The 18,022-nt window shown below is 50.3% G+C and overlaps 2 protein-coding genes across 3 annotated transcripts; one reads left to right on the plus strand and one right to left on the minus strand.

The window, feature by feature from the left end:
• Nucleotides 1-673: 673 nt before the first annotated feature.
• Nucleotides 674-12,250, minus strand: S100PBP (S100P binding protein). 2 transcript variants are annotated; one of them, XM_074563217.1, is made up of 4 exons: nt 12,222-12,250; nt 8,016-9,343; nt 7,695-7,795; nt 674-1,688 (listed from the first exon to the last, which is right to left on the minus strand). In XM_074563217.1, exons 2-4 carry the CDS (start codon nt 9,216-9,218, stop codon nt 1,544-1,546), a joined length of 1,449 nt encoding a protein of 482 aa, XP_074419318.1. In that variant the 5' UTR covers nt 9,219-9,343; nt 12,222-12,250; the 3' UTR covers nt 674-1,543. The 2 variants fall into 2 exon arrangements, with proteins under 2 accessions (XP_074419318.1, XP_074419319.1); XM_074563218.1 differs by lacking the exon at nt 12,222-12,250 and adding an exon at nt 11,827-11,982.
• Nucleotides 12,251-12,304: 54 nt separating this feature from the next.
• YARS1 (tyrosyl-tRNA synthetase 1) lies at nt 12,305-17,868 on the plus strand. Its single transcript, XM_074563380.1, has 14 exons — nt 12,305-12,379; nt 12,488-12,552; nt 12,836-12,982; nt 13,097-13,272; nt 13,490-13,619; nt 13,963-14,043; nt 14,378-14,470; nt 14,675-14,810; nt 15,031-15,116; nt 15,596-15,731; nt 16,113-16,207; nt 16,343-16,536; nt 16,677-16,818; nt 17,073-17,868. Exons 1-14 carry the CDS (start codon nt 12,364-12,366, stop codon nt 17,181-17,183), a joined length of 1,608 nt encoding a protein of 535 aa, XP_074419481.1. The 5' UTR covers nt 12,305-12,363; the 3' UTR covers nt 17,184-17,868.
• Nucleotides 17,869-18,022: the final 154 nt, after the last annotated feature.

An 18,022-nucleotide genomic window follows, 5' to 3' on the forward strand; every position in this document is an offset into this window, starting at 1 on the left:
AAAATTTATAGTGGCAAGAGTCACCTGAGAGGCTGTGCTGGCATTAAGAACACGTTATTAACTGGAGAAGATCAATTATTGACACAAAGCCCTAACAGTGGGCATGCACCACCCAGGCCTGTACAACCCATCAGAAAAAAAAAAAAAAAAGACATCCCTGCTGTATATGGATTACTTTGTTAATGGAGGTGGTATTATCTAGGAGTTAGTGCAGTCAGGCAATACCAGGCTCTGTTCCAAGCTTCACTGCTTATCCTTTGGACAAATTACTTCGATTCTCTGCGCCTCAGTCACTGCACATCTAGGACAGTGACAAACTTTGCCCGCTTTTAAAGCCACTTCCTCCTGTCCTGCTCTGGATTTGAAAGGTGCCATGGAAGAGCAAAATAATAAAATACATGAACCACATTATTGAAAAACATTAGTACTATGCCTAAATTTTATTTCTTTAAAAATCACAGTGTCACCAAAAATTCAAATTACTATACTAAAAATATAGTACGGTTTCCTCCATGAACGAGCCTGATTTGCTCTCTGAAATCCACCTCTAAACGCCTAAAGAGTTCAACGCCTAAAGGCCTGTGCAGATCCTGCAAGCATCCCTGGAAAGAGCGTTTTTGCAGAAGATCAACCTATCTCTCAATTTTACAAATCCTCCAAATGTGCTGGAGTTTCTACACTCTGTTAGGGAAGGAGATGGAGGCGGCACAGAGACCAGCAGTTGCTCTCGGACTGTGTGGCTTAAATGAACATGAGGTCACATTCCTCTGGGCACTCCAGAAAGCAGGCAAGTGAAAGGGGAGAGCCTCACCACTCACAACAGAAAAGAAAACTACATCTAACAGGTGCAAAATTTTTATAAACAGAAGTGCAAATCTCATGAAACATTTTCACAACAGAAGTTACAAATGAAACCAGAAGTAAAACCAACCAAAGGAGGCAGCAAACTTTTCAGGGACCGAAAGAACAACAGCACAAGACAAGACATACCCAAACCAGGGAAATCAACCGCTGCTCCTGAGTTTACAGTAAACTAATACAACTTTGTCTTTGCCAAATGCAGGGGGACAGCAGCCATAAGCTGTTTTTACAATTTAAAACCTTATGTTATTCAAAGGGAGCCCAATCACTGTAGGAGATTTAACACCAAGGTTTAGGAACAAGCTTTAAAGAAAAGTTTTCCCACTTCAAAACCCATTTTCCAGATTCCATCATTGAACTATTATGTCCTCACACCCAACGTGCAACCTTGCCTCTTGAACACCAACTACATTTGTTACCTGCTCTGTGAGGAGGTTGTTTTCAGTTCAAAGCATAACAAAACAGGATGCTAAACACAGGAGTTACCTATACAGGAACAGATCACATTGAAATTGCACTTCAAAAACAGTTCCAAATGTTTCTAAAACACAGAAACTTCCATTTGCCTTATTAAAAACAGATCATAAAACAACTTACAAAAATACAAACCACTCAAACCCAGAACAATTAAGAACTCCTCTAAATGCAGAATAAGAACCAGCACAGTCCCTCAGCAGCAAAATCAGACATTAGAAAAGGCTGTCACGGGGCTGTGTTGGAAGTGGTCAGGGATGCTCTGGAAATGGTGGTGTTTGGCCAACTTCTTGCTCACCCACTGTGTGAGGCTGTACTTTTGGGCAGGTTTCTTGTTGGACATTGGGTGATTTCTGCAAAAGTAAGTAAAATAGTTAAACACAAGAGAAGCATATGTGTGAGAGGCTTGAACAGCATCTTCTCTGAAAATGCCTTCCCCATTCCTTGGGGCTTGCAGCTGGTACCTCATTTTCTTGTTACAAGGTTTTAAAAGGGAAACCACACTCTAAGGCTGCACCTTGGTAAGTAACAATATGAAAGTTTAAAGACTGTCCTTTCAGGAACACCGCCTTGTGCTTTATTACCTTCTTTGCAAAGTTCTTTCTCCCTGGCCCAGCAGAGAAGGCTGAGGGCTCCACTACGCAGCAGTTTAAACAAGAGGTAAATTTTCCTCACCAAGTGCTGTACACACATTAAATGTTCTCATTTGCTACATCTAAGCACATTCTGAAATAACAAGACAAAACCTCACAAACTTTAAGCAGCCTTATTGGAGCAAGATTAAAAAACAAATTACATTTCAATGAGCTTGGTTATCTCCAGGCCTCAGAGTGTCACAAAGCTTTTCCACATCATTAGAACCTGCTCTGCCCCATCTGCATTTTGAAAAAAGCCGACTCCAGTGTCTTATTTTTTTTTCTTATTTGTGCACAGGCATCAGCATAACTCGGGAAACTGCATTTACAAACTGCAGATCCACCTGAACAAACAGCCACAAGGGTCCCTCCTGCAAAAACACTATCAATACAGTTGGTTTGGAGAAAGAACTGTATAATTGCCTAGATTGGAAGGAACCTTTCAGATCATCTAGTTTGTCACATCTAGGAGCATCTGTTTACCACATCCACAACACAGAGTTTCGTTTCTACAGCAGTTGCTCACCAAGAGCAGCCAGTGACCAGAGAGGTCTCAAGCCAGCAAAGCAACTTGTTCAGCTGGGGAGAAACACCCGTGTTACACTCTGTATTTATCTTAAAGTTCAGGAAAGCTACGTTGTGGCTGGATCACACAGGCTGCTCCCCAGAGGTCTTTCTAAGTCAGGGTTCCGTGGGACAGAGAGCACCAACCTTTCAGTCATTACTCGAGCGCTCCAATACTACTGATCATACAGCCAGTACTATCTGCATACACAGAACAAGCCCCTCTATTCAAAAGTGCAGATCTGAAGGCCTTGCACAGCAAATCCTTGGCAAGAGATGGTTCAGCAGAATGCAAAAATCCTTGAATTCGCGTCACAAAATACAAAAGAACCAGTAACTCCAACCTTGCTGTAGCATCTGCCCTTCTGCTCGCTCAGAATAGGTACTACAGCTCAGTGAAAGGCAACTTCCTTGGAATATTGCCCTTGCTGAAGTCCACTGTTTCAAGGTGCTCTCAGCAAAGAGCAGCGTGTGTCCTTGCCCAGTCGAAACTCAAAGGTTTTTCCATCCTGCCACTGCAGTCATGTGATTAATGTGAATCACAGCTCTGCTTAACACTTCCTTTCCAGGGAACATAGTGTCTCTTGAGCAAATCCAGGTCTCCTTCATAGACTGCAGTATCAGCTTTTATTTACCCAAAGGAATAACTTCTTGTCAAAAAAAGATACTCCTAGAAGAGATTTCAGAAGCGTTCTTGAAAAATCCATGTTTTCAGGCTGCATTGTTTAGGAAGAAAGGAGACACTCCCAAACAGTCCATACTGTCTGCAATAAGCTGATGGAAGATGTGTGTGTGACTAGAAGAAATCACAACTTTTCAGAAATTCTCAGCTTTTCTATATAAAGTCCCCCTCCTTGGCCATTCTGATTCACAGTCAAAATGGGTCACAGGAACAAGGGAGTCATCTCCTACTGCCTGGGGTGCCCCTTTCACGCCCGCACCTGAGGGAAGAGAAGAAGTTGTGCAAACTACCACCACGAGTCGTGAGCACTTCCCGCCAGTAAGAGGTCTGAGCTCCTCTGCAAGTCGCAGGGGCAAACTAACCCCATCAAGTATTTGGAGAGAGCTATTACCACAGTGCTGCACTATCTAACCCAAGACTCAGAGTAAGAATCCATACGGCCGTTACACAAGGAAAGGGGACAATGACAACCTAGATAAAGTGAACTGCCACGGAACAGAACTTAAAACATTTTGATTTCCTTCTCCTCGGCCATGGTCCATCCCCCATCCTTCCACAACAGTTGAGACCAAACTACAGATTTAGGACGAGACTTTCAGGCAAGTTCCGCTCTCATTTAGAAACCAGGAGCTTTGGTTATCTCAACAAAAGTACCTGCAAACCGAAGCCACGTGGTTTGCCACTAGAGAAGCCCCTGGACCAGTGGTGTAGACCAGGGAGTATCAGACTGCTGAGACCAGCTAACAGCTCCCAACACCCGCCTTGCACAAGCCTCCCTGCAATCTGCTTTATCAGTTCCTACCCCATCCCCTCCTCCAAACCCCCTCTCACATCCCTCTTAAAATTTAGGGTTTGTAGGTGGATTTCATTTGCTTTGAAGTGAAATCTCGCTCCTAGGCTCAGCCATAAATTCCCCCTTTATGTCAGCACAGCCCAAGTCCTGCACCTTCCCTGCATGCTTTCCATTCAAGCAAAAGGAGTTTGGGCAGGTAAGAACTGTTTCAAGAATGAAGTCTCTTCCTCAGCCTGCTCAGTACCAATCAACAGATCAGACTCTTTCAAGGCAGAGGCTGCTAGCACAGCATTCATTTGTATTTCACAGATTTGTTTCTCCATATGTTCCCTTACACTATTCTCCCTTTCCATCACCTTAAACCTGTGTCTGTTTTTTAAAGATACTGATCTTTTTTATTACAGTAAGAACAGATGGTCTGTGACTCTTTATAAGGTATTTCCTCCTCCTCCTCTCCCTTTGATTCAAGAGGTAACCAAGAAAATAATTTATCAGGTTTCTCCCAGGTCGTAAGAAGTCTGATAAAATTGCTAAGCATCAGAAACCTCTACCAACCAAACTAAGCCTCAAGAACTCAGAGAAAGCCATGGCTGGAGGTCAGACAGGAGCTAGCTCAGCCTCCCAGGTACCCAGGGGTGCGTGACTCTGCCGAGAGACATCCCGCTCCAAATAACATGAGAATACTTGTCTCGGCAGCAGGTGGTGCAAGCACTACCCCACGTGAACAACTGCTATGTTAATGACCTGTGAAAGCAGATCTCCTGAAGTACAGATGTTTGGGTGGAAACCAAGAGAAGGCTATGTTTAGAGAGGCAAATGCTTTTTCTGTTAAGTTTGTTCTTCCCCTGCCCATTTAAAAATAGGCCTATCCAGCTACCCACATTGCTGAGGTCAAGACTAAGCAGTGGAGTGCTAACATTCAGTGCCAAGAGTCACAGTTACAAAAGTAGGAGCCTTATTACTTTTGTAGGCTGATATAGAGCCAACCAGAATTGCCGAGGAGGATCTCATCAAGAAGGATATGATTCTATTTGCTGTTGGATAAAGGGCAATAATGAAGTGTGAATGCCAACAAATGGTCAGCTGGCAGAAATCTTTTGTGGTCAATTATCAGTTTCAGCCACCCATTTCCAAGCAGATGTTCAAATCGCATCTCATTTTTACATCTGCTACAACACCGCCTCAGCAGCATTTAGATTCCTATGGGAAGCTGCAAATAAATTTATCTATTCAGATTGAATATCCTCTAGAAACTAGAATGGAGAAAGAACAACTAGAACCACAGGTTACCTCTCAACTTGAGACGGCTAGATGTGAAAAGTTTACTCAGAATACAAAAGGATTTCTTCCAAGAAAGTTGTTACCATGCAGGTAAGTGAAAACACAAAACCTTTGCTGTAGCCAGCCTGTAATTCACCCAGACAACACATGAGCAAGGAGCAAGAGACAGGATCCAAGGAAGAACAGACAGATTATGTAGAAGGGAGGATAGCAAAGTCGAACACTACCATAAGACAAATGCCAGGAGATTTGCAATACAAAACAGAGCTGAAGATTTGTAGCAGCAATATATTAGTTACTGCTTCCCAAAGGGAACTCCCTTGCTGGCTCTGAAACCTGCTAATTTTTGTTTAGGAATTTCTTGGGATCATTCTGCATTATTGCGTCTCCTACACAAATGATACACAAGACATTGCTGCAGATCCAGGTGTACTGAAGTACCATACAGGGTCAAAGTCAGCCCACTGAGAAGGTTCTTCTGTGACAACTGGGAAAGCCCACGCTGTCTGTCGGGCTGAATTCCAAGCCTACAGCTATTTGGAATAAGAGAGGTTTGCACTAATAAGAAAATCAAATTGTGTGCATCACAGACAATGTTCTTCCCTAGCAAAATAGATCTCTATTTCGTTCACCAGCCTTGTTCATTTGGAGCTCCTGCCTGATTTTCTGTGACTCAGAACATACGTCTTGCATTTTTAATTTGAAAGGAAGAGAAAACAGGCCATTTTAGCTTTCCTTGCGTAGTCCCCTCTGCATTACTTATGCTGTATTCATACGCTGGAAAGCAGCCCTGTGGCTATGCAGCTGTTTGTACTGCCCAGATAAGTGCAGGCTCCATGCAATGAGCCACAAAACTGTCAGTTTCTTATAACTCTCAAGAAATGACAATTATTGCACCCATGAACACTCAGTGTAACCACAGTGGGAGGCCATCTCTGGAAGCTACCAGAACACTCTTTGCCCTTCAGAACATCGCAGTTCTACCCATCAACCCATCAGATTCTGCTCTGCAGCTGACATCCATACCTGCTCTTTACAGACATCTTCCTTTAAACCTCAGTTGATAGCCCTCAGATGACACCATCGAGAGAGGCAATGTGTAGAAGGTGTCAATAGTAAACCCAAATCTCAGCACTTAAGCTAAAGATTCCCTGAGTCTGGGTTCATAGTTATAAACTGAACAAGTTACCTCCCAACACAACAAACCAGAGCTCAGCTCTGCTCTTCCCAGATAATGTGGGCCACTTTTGGGAGCATCCCTGATTTACCACAGCAAACACCTGCATCCCAGGTATCCCAAACTATGAAACTCATCCGAACCAGTGCTGGAACAAGACTGATTGCTGTACAGGAATTCTGTGCATGGCAGTACTAGCAAGTGTAGCAGGCACTTTTTACTTCCCTCTGAAAAACAAGTATGTTCAAAACACCAAAGAATACAAGTCGAGCACGCCAGGCCTCCTGCAGGATATCTGTCCTGCGCTCTGCCCTCCCCACCAGGACGGCCTTACCCCATCCCATCTGGGAGTTGCCTGGTGTAGGAGATACAGTTTTCTTCATATAGGCATGCACACTCTGGATATAAATGTTTCTTTTGCTCAAGCTGTGCTTCTGAAATGCATGTCCGTTGTTTCAGGCTTTAAAATAAAAGCCAGCATTAATTTTTTTTATTTTTAGACAATTTGTCAAATTAGGTTACAGACGACAGAGGGGACAAAGTGTCCTGTAGAGCTATTAGAGACATGAACTTCTTGCAGCACTTTTCTATGATTGCAAAAATAAACCTATTTATTCGAATAAAGCTGCAAGGATAACATACTGAGAGCAAAGGAGGAGCGTCAGCTGAGTGAACCAGCAAGTCACTGTCCTGATTAACAAGCCAAGAACCGGCAGCGAGCCCTCAAAAGCAGCAGATTTTTCATGCTACTCAAGGCCACGCTGGAAACGGCAACGCACAGACCATCTGAGTGCAGCAGGTCTGCAGCAGCCACGGGGAAGAGGAACCGAACTGACAACTCCAGGCCCAGTAGCACCAGAGAGCAGAAGACAACCATCCCTGCGCAGTGCCCGGAGCTGCTCTGCTGCTGCCCTCTGCCGGAAACCACTCCAGGAGAGCAGCCACTGAGCCACGCCAGCACAAACATCTGTCTGCCCTGCAGACCACTGCCCAGCACTGCCTTAGCAACCTCCTTTCCCATTTGGACCGGTCCTATATTCTTCCCCCTCTTACAGTATCTTACAATGTAAAATATGAAGTGCTTTTCCCACTATTTCAGTGCAGCTCAAGAAATAAAAAAAAAAATAAAAAAAAAGGAAGCCAGCACACAACCAACCGAACTGGTTTGGGAAACTGCTGGGGCATTTTTCACAGTGCAAAGGCATTTAGAAACTCCTAAGAAACTACCTTTCCTCCTCCTCCTCCTGTGGCACAGGAATAACTTTGCCAAGCTTCTTTCCACTGGTTGTCTCTTCCTGCCCAATCTGGCCTACAGCTGTATCACTTAACTAGAAAGATAAAGAAAAAGGGGATTAATATCTAATAGAAAATTATTCCACATAAGTCTTGCTTATACAGTTATATGAAAATCACACTTTGCTCCGCTTGAAAAACCTTCCCTTACTGTGTAAAAATGCAGACTTGTGTGCATATAGACATTACTACAAGTACCAATCAAAAGGAATAGAATTAAAAATGTTTTAGTTACAAGAATTAAGATGTGTTTACTTTAATGCTGTTTGATGGCTGTTCAACTGCTGAAGATTCGTGCCCTCCATCATCCTCTACAAAGTTTAATTTCCGTGAAAAACAGCTCTTTGTTTCTTTAGAAAATTCTCGGTTTCTGGACCTGGAAGAGGGAGTGGGACACCTTGGTAACAGCGGTGCCGAACTCTCATCAGCTCTCCTCTGGCCACAGGCAGGGTGAGAAGAGGGCATGGAGCTTTCCTCATGATCACTACAGGAGCCAGGCACATCTCTGCTTGCAAAAGGAGTCTCTCCCAGGCAACCCACACCCAGGCTTTGCCGGCCGTTAGACATCAGCTCCTCCAAGGATTCTTTGGGAACACAGCTACTAGCCATTCTATCATACTCTAGACAATCGATTATGATTTCTTCTGAAGTTTCTCTTTCAGCTTCCTCCAAATAATCGTCCTCCAGAGGGTGATCTACGTAGTCGGCATCAATTGGGCTAAGACTCAGAAGCTCCGGAATGTCAAGGTCAAACAACATGCAATTTACTTGGGATGACTGCAGATAGTTCTTGTCCAAACTAGCACTTTCATTCAAAAGGCCAGGATAACATTCAGAATCAGGTGAAGAACAGTCTCTGCACAGAAGTTCATTTGGTGTCTCTGTGATCTCTGAGGCCACACTTGCATCTTCGCTGATGACTGATACGCCAGTGCAGCTGCTGCTCTCGTCCTTTTCACTCTCTCCATCTACATTTTGGCTCAGAGTGCTTTTTCTAGTTAGGTACCGCTCAGATTCCACACAATTATCTGCCAAGATTTCCTGGATCTCTTCCTCAGTGTAATTGAAAGGAGAATTCCCTTCTTCACTGTCTGACAGTTCCAACAAGGAGTCATCTGGCTCGCTATCATCAAAACATCTGGTTGTATCTAGAGAAATGGCTACATCATCATATTTTGACGCAGAACTGGCAACAAGGTCATCATGGCCAACATCATCCAGAAAATGAGAGGATCCTTGAAAGCAGGCAGAATCTGGGGAACACAGCAGCAGTTTCTCTGATGGATCTGGAGTGCTACGGTGATGATTCAACACACAAGGTTTCTTAGCTGAGTGCTGGGCCTGAACCTGCTCTGCGGAATCCGACAGCCTTTTGGCCCTGGGAACTCTATCATGAACAGTAGGTTTAAATTCATGGCAAAGACTAGGCCCAAAGGCATGAAGGGAATGGTCATCCATGTTGCTGTTGGTTCCTGTATCTCAGTGACCCCGCGCCTTCTGCTCTAGAAGCCTGTTCTGAAGTTCATCTGACCCTGGTGCCCTTTGATCAGCCCTTTCCGAAGTCAGCAAGAGTCAGCTCCAATCTGCCAGCAAAAGACAAGATCTTAAATAAGAGAAACTCGTCTGTTTTTCCAAAAACACAATAATATAACGGGGAAAGCAAAAATGCTAGCTGAGGTACAGCAGGCACAATTTTAACTCCCTGGTCTCCATTACCTCTACTCCTGACCATTTTAGGTCTTAACAACAACCAGACCCTCATTCCCTCAGTGTTCTCAGGTTGTTTGGCTTTATCAAGCAGGAATAATACAAGCCCAAATCATCACTGCAGTCTGTACCATCTCCTCCAAAGCTGCTGTAAATCAGTCACTGTAACACCAGATACCAGTACTCATAAATTATTTTTTCTGACCTTAAAGTACAGAGCACACTTTAGGTATTAAATAAAGCCTCACTGACATCCCCCCCATCTCCCAACCCCCACCTCCGTCCTTCAAAGATACTTAACAAATAAAAAGTCTTTTTTTGGGTTAGGAAAAACTGAGCAACGGAAGAATAACTCTGTCAGGGAGCGAAGAGGACATTCAGCAGGTATTAGTCACTAACAGACTTGTATACAAAACATGTATTATAATGAAAGATCAAAAGATAAAGAACCTTCCCGTAAAATTCACTAGTTTAAAAGTATTCACAAACAAAACCTGTTTTCCTCTTAGTGAGGACTTAAACTAACACGAATCTTTTGACTTGAAAGGCCTGCATTTGACCCTCACCCAGCAGGACAATCTGGACTAAGGAAAGGTATTTCCTGTCTTCTTTGTCCAACAGATTTAACGCAATACCTTTTGTCTTTCTGAACCTTTGACTACTCACTGCTTTCAAAAACGGGGAGGGTTACCTACTCCAGGAATAAAACCCAGTTCTGCTGCTTCCTCTTGTCATTCTGTCCAAATAATAAAAATCAGCACTTCCAGAATAATGCTGTAATCACACTGAAGAAAGAAAATACCTCGGGAATCACCTACATACATACAAAACCTATATAGGTTGGACCTATATAAGGACCTATATAACACAGGGAGTCACAGGCAGTCCTCGCTAGGTAGTACTTGCCTGGAGTTCTGCAATTTAGCTACAAGTACTTAAGTGCTTCAAAGAGAAACAAAAGGCAGATAAAAATAAGTTAAATGTGGATTTAGTCCTATAGACTGTAGCAGTCTGATAATCTAGCTCCTAACCAATAAGGACCTGAACTAGAACCAAACATTTTAAGCCTTTTTGCTGGAACTGGCTTACAAAAGGGACATTGGGAGATGTTTACAGACAAGAAAATGGTTTCTTTACCGCCGTGAACTTCACAATTCACCTAACTGCAACTACACTGTACTTTCAGCCCTACAGCGACTGGCTCTGGAAGCAGAACTCTGGTAACTCCACAAGCGAGCCCAGAGCCCCCTGCCATTCCCCACAGAAGTGTGCTGAATTCAGGGGCTGTTTGAGGATTTACACCAGGGTAATGCTCCTTAACAGTTTAAATGGGTCTTAAACTGATGCAAGGCAGGGCTGTCTGCTGCCACCCTCTCCCCATCCCTCGTTCCAGCACTGGTGCTTGTATGGTCAGACCATGCTGGAGCCAGCTCATGCCCAACTGCAAAAGCACCAGCCCTGGATGGGCCATTCTCCATGGGGCAGCCAAAGAAAGGCTCTTTGGAAACTTACACACGCTTTAGAATCGTAGAATAGTTTGGGTTGTAAGGGACCTCTAAGGGTCATCCAGCCCAACCCCCTGCCATGAGCATCCTGAATTAGATCACATCTTGAACTAGATCAGGTTGCTCAAAGCCCCATCCAACCTGACCTGGAATGGTTCCAGGGACGGGGCATCTACCACCTCTCTGGGCAACCCGCGCCAGTGTCTCACCACCCTCAGCATAAAAAAAAAAAATTCTTCCTTGTATCTAAACTGAATCTACCCTCTTTTAGATTAAAACCACTACCCCTTATCCAATTGCTGCAGGCCCTGCTAAAAAGTCTGTCCCCATCTTTCTTAGAAACTGCCTTTAGGTACTGAAAGGCCACAGTAAGGTCTCCCCCAAGCCTTTTCTTCTCCAGGCTGAACCCCCCCAGCTCTCTCAGCCTGTCCTCACAGCAGAGGGGCTCCAGCCCTCCCAGCATCTCCATGGCCTCCTCTGGCCCCGCTCCAACAGGCCCATGTCCTTCTGATGTTAGGGGGCCCCAGAGCTGGACACAGCACAAGGTGGATGCTTTATGTGGGTTTCTAGCACAGCTTCAGTAAATAATGAGATCAAAAGACAAAGCTACTGAGAAACAGAGTTCTGCCAAGGCTCATGGACTGGCTGCCTTGCCCACTCCACTCCCCGCAGCCACACAGATCACACCAGCCCGCAGCACTGCACTGCCCTGGGATCTGCTCCCTGACGAGAGAACAGGGAGCACGAGGAAGCAATCATGGGCTAACAGTTCCTTCAGCCCGATGATCTGCCCACAAGAAGATATCTTCTTTGAAAAAGAACCCTGAGACATAGGGACCGTGCCCTCCTCTCACCTGAGAGCACAAAGGCAAATACCAGCCTTTCCCCTCCACAGCTCCCTGACCCGGCCCTCTCTCAGTCAGGGGCTTACTCGTACCCACTCTGGGCCTGTCCCTACCTCAGCGGCCCCCTTTCAACGCCCCTCCCGCGGGCACGGCCCCGGGCCGCCCAACCGGCGCCCAACAGCGCTGCGCGGGGCCGAGGCCGCCCCGAGGGAGGAGCCCCGCCCGCCCCCGGCTCCTCCTCCCGCCCAGGCGCCGGCTGCTCCCGCGAGCCCCGACCCGGAAAAAGGAGCTAAAAGGAAAAAAACCCCAAAACCCCAATAAACAAACATAAAGCTACACTAAGACCAATGAACCGCCGAAGCCTGAGCCAGGCCTGGCGAGGGAACGAGCCGCGCTCCGCTCACCCGCCGCCATCTTATACCCCGCAGCGCGCGAGGCGCCGCCTGATTGGCGGAGCGCGGCCACGCCCCCTCCTCATCGGCAGCTCGGCGCTCGGGGCGGCGGAAGTGACGCCCAGGCGTGGCGGGCGAGCGCCGAGCGGAGCTGATGCAACGCGGGGAAGGTCGGTGGGGCTGGGACGGGGGGAGCGGGGCGGCTCCGGGACCGGGCAGGGCCTCGGCGGGCTCCCGGGGGTCTGGTGCCTCCAGTAACGCGGTCTCCTTCCCTATAGACGCCGCCATGGAGCCTGCACCCGGCCCGCAGGAGAAGTATCACCTCATCACCCGGAACCTGCAGGTACTGGGGGGGGATCGGGGCCTGGGCAGGCCGGCAGGGGGAGATCGGGCCCTGGGGAGGGCGGATCGGGCCCAGGGCAGGTCCTGGGCGAAGTGGAGGAGGGTCCGGATCAGCCTCAGGACCCGAGAGACGCCCCGGGGACATGCTGCATGCAGGGTGGGCCGGAGCTTGGGCACGGCTCGGGGCTCGGCCATTCAGCAGGACGTTGTCCTGCCCACGTCCTCCCCCAGCGTGTTCCCGGGGAGGCTCAGCCCTGCTGGATGTGTGTCTTGGCCCTCCACAGGAGGTGCTGGGGGAGGATAAGCTCATGGCCATCCTAAAGGAGCGAGAGTTGAAGATCTACTGGGGGACCGCCACCACGGGCAAGCCACACGTGGCCTACTTCGTGCCCATGTCCAAGATCGCAGACTTCCTGAAGGCAGGGTGTGAGGTAGGTGGCCAGCTGGGAGCTCGGACCCCGTGTGACTTCGTCACCACGCTGGTGGGTGGGAACGTGCATTTCCCCTGAGCACTGCGGCACTGATTCTGTCCCCCTCTCTCCTAGGTGACGATACTCTTTGCTGACCTTCACGCTTATCTGGACAACATGAAGGCTCCCTGGGAGCTGCTTGAGTTGCGCACCTGCTATTATGAGAATGTGATCAAAGCCATGCTGGAGAGCATTGGGGTGCCCCTGGAAAAGCTGAAGTTCGTCCGGGGCACTGACTACCAGCTCAGCAAGTGAGTTCTGGGTTGCCTGGTCCTGTCAGGAAGGGAGAGCCAGACCTGGCTTTCTGCTGTTCCTGAGCCTCTTTCCCAGGCACTGCCATTCAGGGAACAAAGTGAAGGTGCCTCCAGGTCTGGACTCCTCTTGATGTGCCCTGAACCGGTATTTATGTGAAGTAGCTCTACAAGATGTCCCCCTCCCTGGTGCTAACAGTGCTGTCCCTTCCCACAGGGAGTACACGCTGGACGTGTATCGCCTCTCATCCGTGGTGACGCAGCATGACGCGAAGAAGGCGGGCGCGGAGGTTGTGAAGCAGGTGGAGCACCCCTTGCTGAGCGGTTTGCTCTACCCAGGCCTGCAGGTGTGTGCAGAGGGAGGTCAACAGAGCTGCTTGGCCAGGGAAGTGCTGGGCGAAGCCAGGACTGCAGGGACGCGTGAGGCTGAATGCCAAGGTCGTTATACTCCACCCCAATATTACACCTGGCAGTAGCACAAGGCATAACCTGAACACAGAGCTGCTTTTACAGCAACTCCAGCCAGCTGCAGGACAGCAGGCAGTCCAGAGCTCCCGTCCTTCCCAGGGCCGGAGTGCCCTGGCAGAGGCTGGGCAGATCCTGGGGGATGAGCAGGACCTCCAAAGGCTGAACACAGCTGGAGTGTGGAGTCTTGGGTCCAGTCTCAAGGCTGTGTGTGTCTTTCCACAGGCCCTGGATGAGGAGTACCTCAAGGTCGACGCACAGTTTGGAGGAGTTGATCAGAGGAAGATATTCACCTTTGCAGAGAAGGTGAGGAATGGGGGTGTTTCTGAGCCCCCTGCGATGCTGACACCTGGCTCAGGGCTCGAACACTTGCTAATCCATTGGGATAAGCCTGTCTGTGATTTCGGTTGTCACCACAGCATCCTTCACAGCTCCTGCTGCTGCACTCGTGGTCTGCAGGGCTCTGGTGTGCTGCATCCCTGGCTGTGGCTGTCTGTGCCTTGTGAACTCACGATAGTTTTCTGAGTCTTGTTATTCTGGGTCCCCAAGTTACCTGGAGCCAGGGACAAACAGGGATTGTGAGTTAAAGCTGATCTTCAGAAGAGGATTGCCCGTGACTTGCCTCCTTGCTTTTTCCCAGTACCTTCCTTCCCTGGGCTATGCCAAGCGTGTCCATTTGATGAACCCGATGGTTCCTGGTCTGACAGGCAGCAAAATGAGCTCGTCAGAAGAGGTTGGTCCTTGAATGGTGGCTGTGGTCAGGGGTTCTGCAGGGGGACGGGTTAATGGCTGGGGGCAGAGATGCTGCACCCCAAGAGAAGGTGACTTCTCTCTCCACTCGTGCTGGGGTCTAAGAAGAAGTTGCAGCAACTCCAGCATGAGTTGTCTCTTTTGGGTGTGACGTTGGGTAAAAGGCTGCGGAAATCTCTTCCTACAGGACTCCAAGATTGACCTTCTGGACCGCAAGGAGGATGTGAAGAAGAAGTTGAAGAAGGCTTTCTGCGAGCCAGGGAACGTGGAGAATAACGGTGTCCTCTCCTTCATCAAGCATGTCCTTTTTCCCCTCAAGTCAGGTGAGGAGCTCCCCAGGCTCAGGCGCTGGGGCTAGTTTATCCTGTGGGTAAGAGGGGGAGCATGTGTCCCCTGAAGCTGCCTGCCCCTGAGTGCCCCCTCCCCAGCCCCTGCTGCGGCTCCCCTCAGCTCTTGGGCTAAGTGGGGTGGGTGGTTCATCTGGCTGATTGGGGGTGAGTCTCCGCTTGGGTTAATTTGAGCCTTAAAGTCTCTGTGTTGCAGAGTTTGTGATTCTGCGAGAAGAAAAGTGGGGAGGAAACAAAACCTACACAACCTATGAGGCCCTGGAGAAAGACTTTGCTGAGCAGGTGAGTGCCGGGAGGAACTGAACCCTCTCCCTGTCCGTGAGGCTCCTGAGAGTGCTGTGAGAGGGCTCTAAGCAGCAGTGGGAGATGAAAATCTGCACCGGGGGAGAGTGTGGAGCAAAGCATGGCTCAGTGGCTGTAGGGTGGCAGGCAGCTCCTAGCCAGGAGAGCCTGAAGGATGGGTGAAGGATGTGGGGACACCAGCTGTCCTGGTGCAGGACAGGACCCCGTCAGCCACACCCTGGAACAGAGCAGCAGTTTAAATGTTTTCTGCTGTTCCCAGCTGAGGCCGCAAGCAAAAGTGTCTAGAAGAGGGGCTTTGTTTTCTGAGGGGGAATCAAGCTAAGTGCTGGGGTTCATTTCCCCGCCCTGCATGGTCTCCAGTTCCTGCTTCTCTGGCCTCAGATCGGTGACTCGAATTCTGCTGCTCCCCCTGCCTGGGAGGAAACCATGCAGGAACACGTCTGTCTGTCGCGATACAGGTTGTGCATCCCGGAGACTTGAAGAACTCAGTGGAAGTGGCCCTGAACAAACTGCTTGACCCCATCAGAGAGAAATTCAACAGCCCGGAACTGAAGAAGCTGACCAGTGCAGCTTATCCTAACCCGTCCAAAGCCAGTAAGGAGGTTGCTGGGAGCTCACGGAAGTGGGGCCCTGGTCACGCAGGGCTGGGTGGGAGAGAATCCCTCCAGGGGCCGAGCTTAGAGAGAAGTTCTGAAACTTCAGTCTCTGGAGCAGCCCTGGAGAGCATTGGGAAGGGTGAGGAGAGGCCATCACCAGGGGTGTCTGCCTGTCCCAGCGAGGACAGATGCCAACGTGCTTCTCTGGTGCTTGAGAGGCCAGCAAAGCGGAGGAGGGACTGTGCTGTCTGGGATAGAGACAAACAGGGAATTCAGTGGGCCCCAGGGCCAGCATTTGGGCATCACTGTGTGTGCCCCAGGGCCTGGCCAGCTCCCTGGGTTTATGCTGAGTGGCACAACTGTCCCCTTTGCACTGCAGAGCCTGCAGAGAAGGGCACCAAAAACTCGGAGCCAGAGGACGTGATCCCGTCCCGGCTGGACATCCGTGTTGGCAAAGTGATCAGTGTGGAAAAGGTATGGGCACAACGGGGAGAGGGGAGAGATCTTCCCGCATGGTGACATGGGCACTCGATGCATGTGGGGGGTTCTGCCCCCTTCTCTGCCACCCCAGTCACCTCACCTGCTCCTCACTTTGCTTCTGCTTGGCAGCACCCGGATGCCGACAGCTTGTACGTGGAGAAGATCGATGTGGGCGAGCCTGAGCCCCGCACCGTGGTCAGTGGCCTGGTGCAGTTCGTCCCCAAGGAGCAGCTGCAGGACAGGCTGGTGGTGCTGCTTTGCAACCTCAAGCCCCAGAAGATGAGGGGTGTGGAGTCGCAGGGCATGGTGCTGTGTGCCTCCAGGTGAGGGAGGGGGCATCGGGAGCCATACCCCTCCAGGGGTGCAGTCCAGACCCCCCTCTCCTGCCCCAGAGCCCGGCGGTGCTGGGGGACAGGTGGGTGCTGCCTCGGGGTGACTCTGCTTCCTCCACACCCCTCTGCAGTGTGGGGGAGCCACGGCAGGTGGAGCCCCTGGACCCGCCGGCCGGGTGCTGCGCCGGGGAGCGCGTCTACGTGGAGGGCTACGAGGGTGGGGAGCCCGACGACGAGCTCAAGCCGAAGAAGAAGGTCTTTGAGAAGCTGCAGGTGAGGGCCTGCGCTGGAGGCCTGGGCCACAGCTCAGAGTGGCTGGGGCTCCAGGCGTTGAGTGGGGCAGCGCTTAAGGACACTTAGATGCCACTGCCCCCCACTGTGGGTGACCCCAAATTAGCCATTTGCTGCTCAGTGCCCGTGTTCGCTACTGTCAGCAAAGCCGTGGAGGAGACAAACCCCTCCATCGGCTGAGCGAGGCGCCACTGGCAGCCCAGGTCTGACCCTGCCTCCCCTGCTTTCCTCCCCAGGCCGACTTCCGCATCTCTGAGGACTGTGTCGCCCAGTGGAAGCAGAAAAACTTCCTGACCAAGCTGGGGAGAGTCTCCTGTAAAAGCCTGAAGGGAGGGAGCATCAGCTAACAAGTGCCGGAGCTGCTGCTCATGCCTCCTGCCTGGTCCCCTCCACCACGCCAGCCAGGCTCTCCTCCCCGGTGTCTGCCATCTCCCCCCTGGTGCCCCGAGCTGGGGGCTCAGCCCTGCGCGACCTGGGGGCTCTGGGACTGAATTTGCAGCCTCCCACCTGGAGAGCTGCCTCCGACATCCCCCTTGTCCTGGGCCTGCTCAGCCAGCGGCCGTGCCTTGGCTGCAGGCCAGCTCTGGGGACTGGCACCACACCTAAGGGACCTGTGTGACTTGTGCCTGTGGCCTCAGCCTCTGCGCTGGGGCTGTCGGCTCGCTCCCAGTTGTGCCGCAGACTGGATGCCCTGCCCGCTGGTTCCGACTGGGACAGCATGTGCGGGTGCAGCAGAGAGGGCAGAAAGGGAAGGCTGCTTGCTCAAACCTGTGTTGCTGCTAACAGAGCTGCGGGCAGACGCCTGGCAGCCAGGCGGGCCCTGTCCCCTGCTCTGCCCGGGCACCCCCTGCTTCGCGCTCAGCCCCCCCGGGGCTGGGGCTGCTGCTGGTGCTGCTCTTTGGCCGGGAGCCCGGGCAGCACTGGTGGGTCTATCCCGAGCCCTTGGGGGGCCATGGGGGGCACAGGCCTTGAACAGTGACTCGGGAACCATCTGTCTGTCGTAAACTCAAATAAAACGTGAAGCTGAGTGCACCCGGGTGCGCCTGTCTGTGTGGGGGGAGGTGGCTGAGCTGGCAGCCAGCCCTGCTCCTGCGTGTTAGTGCCCACCCTGTGTGGGCAGCGGTGCCGGGAGCCAGTTTGGGGGGGGGGGGGTGTCTGTGCCTGCCCCAGAGCTCGACACCGCTGG

The sequence above is a fragment of the Larus michahellis genome, chromosome 19 (genome assembly GCF_964199755.1).
Source record: "Larus michahellis chromosome 19, bLarMic1.1, whole genome shotgun sequence".
NCBI classification, from domain to species: domain Eukaryota; kingdom Metazoa; phylum Chordata; class Aves; order Charadriiformes; family Laridae; genus Larus; species Larus michahellis.

Bases quoted from the DNA above. Each gene is read 5' to 3' on its own strand.
- YARS1 (XM_074563380.1), top strand. The intron at 14,471-14,674 runs GTTGGTCCTTGA...CTCTTCCTACAG, and splicing joins AAATGAGCTCGTCAGAAGAG to GACTCCAAGATTGACCTTCT. The intron at 16,819-17,072 runs GTGAGGGCCTGC...TTTCCTCCCCAG, and splicing joins AGGTCTTTGAGAAGCTGCAG to GCCGACTTCCGCATCTCTGA.
- S100PBP (XM_074563217.1), bottom strand. From the start codon at position 9,218: ATGGATGACCATTCCCTTCATGCCTTTGGGCCTAGTCTTTGCCATGAA. The intron at 7,796-8,015 runs GTAAACACATCT...TTATCTTTCTAG, and splicing joins AGCCATCAAACAGCATTAAA to TTAAGTGATACAGCTGTAGG. The intron at 1,689-7,694 runs GTAGTTTCTTAG...TTACTTTTGCAG, and splicing joins CAGGAGGAGGAGGAGGAAAG to AAATCACCCAATGTCCAACA.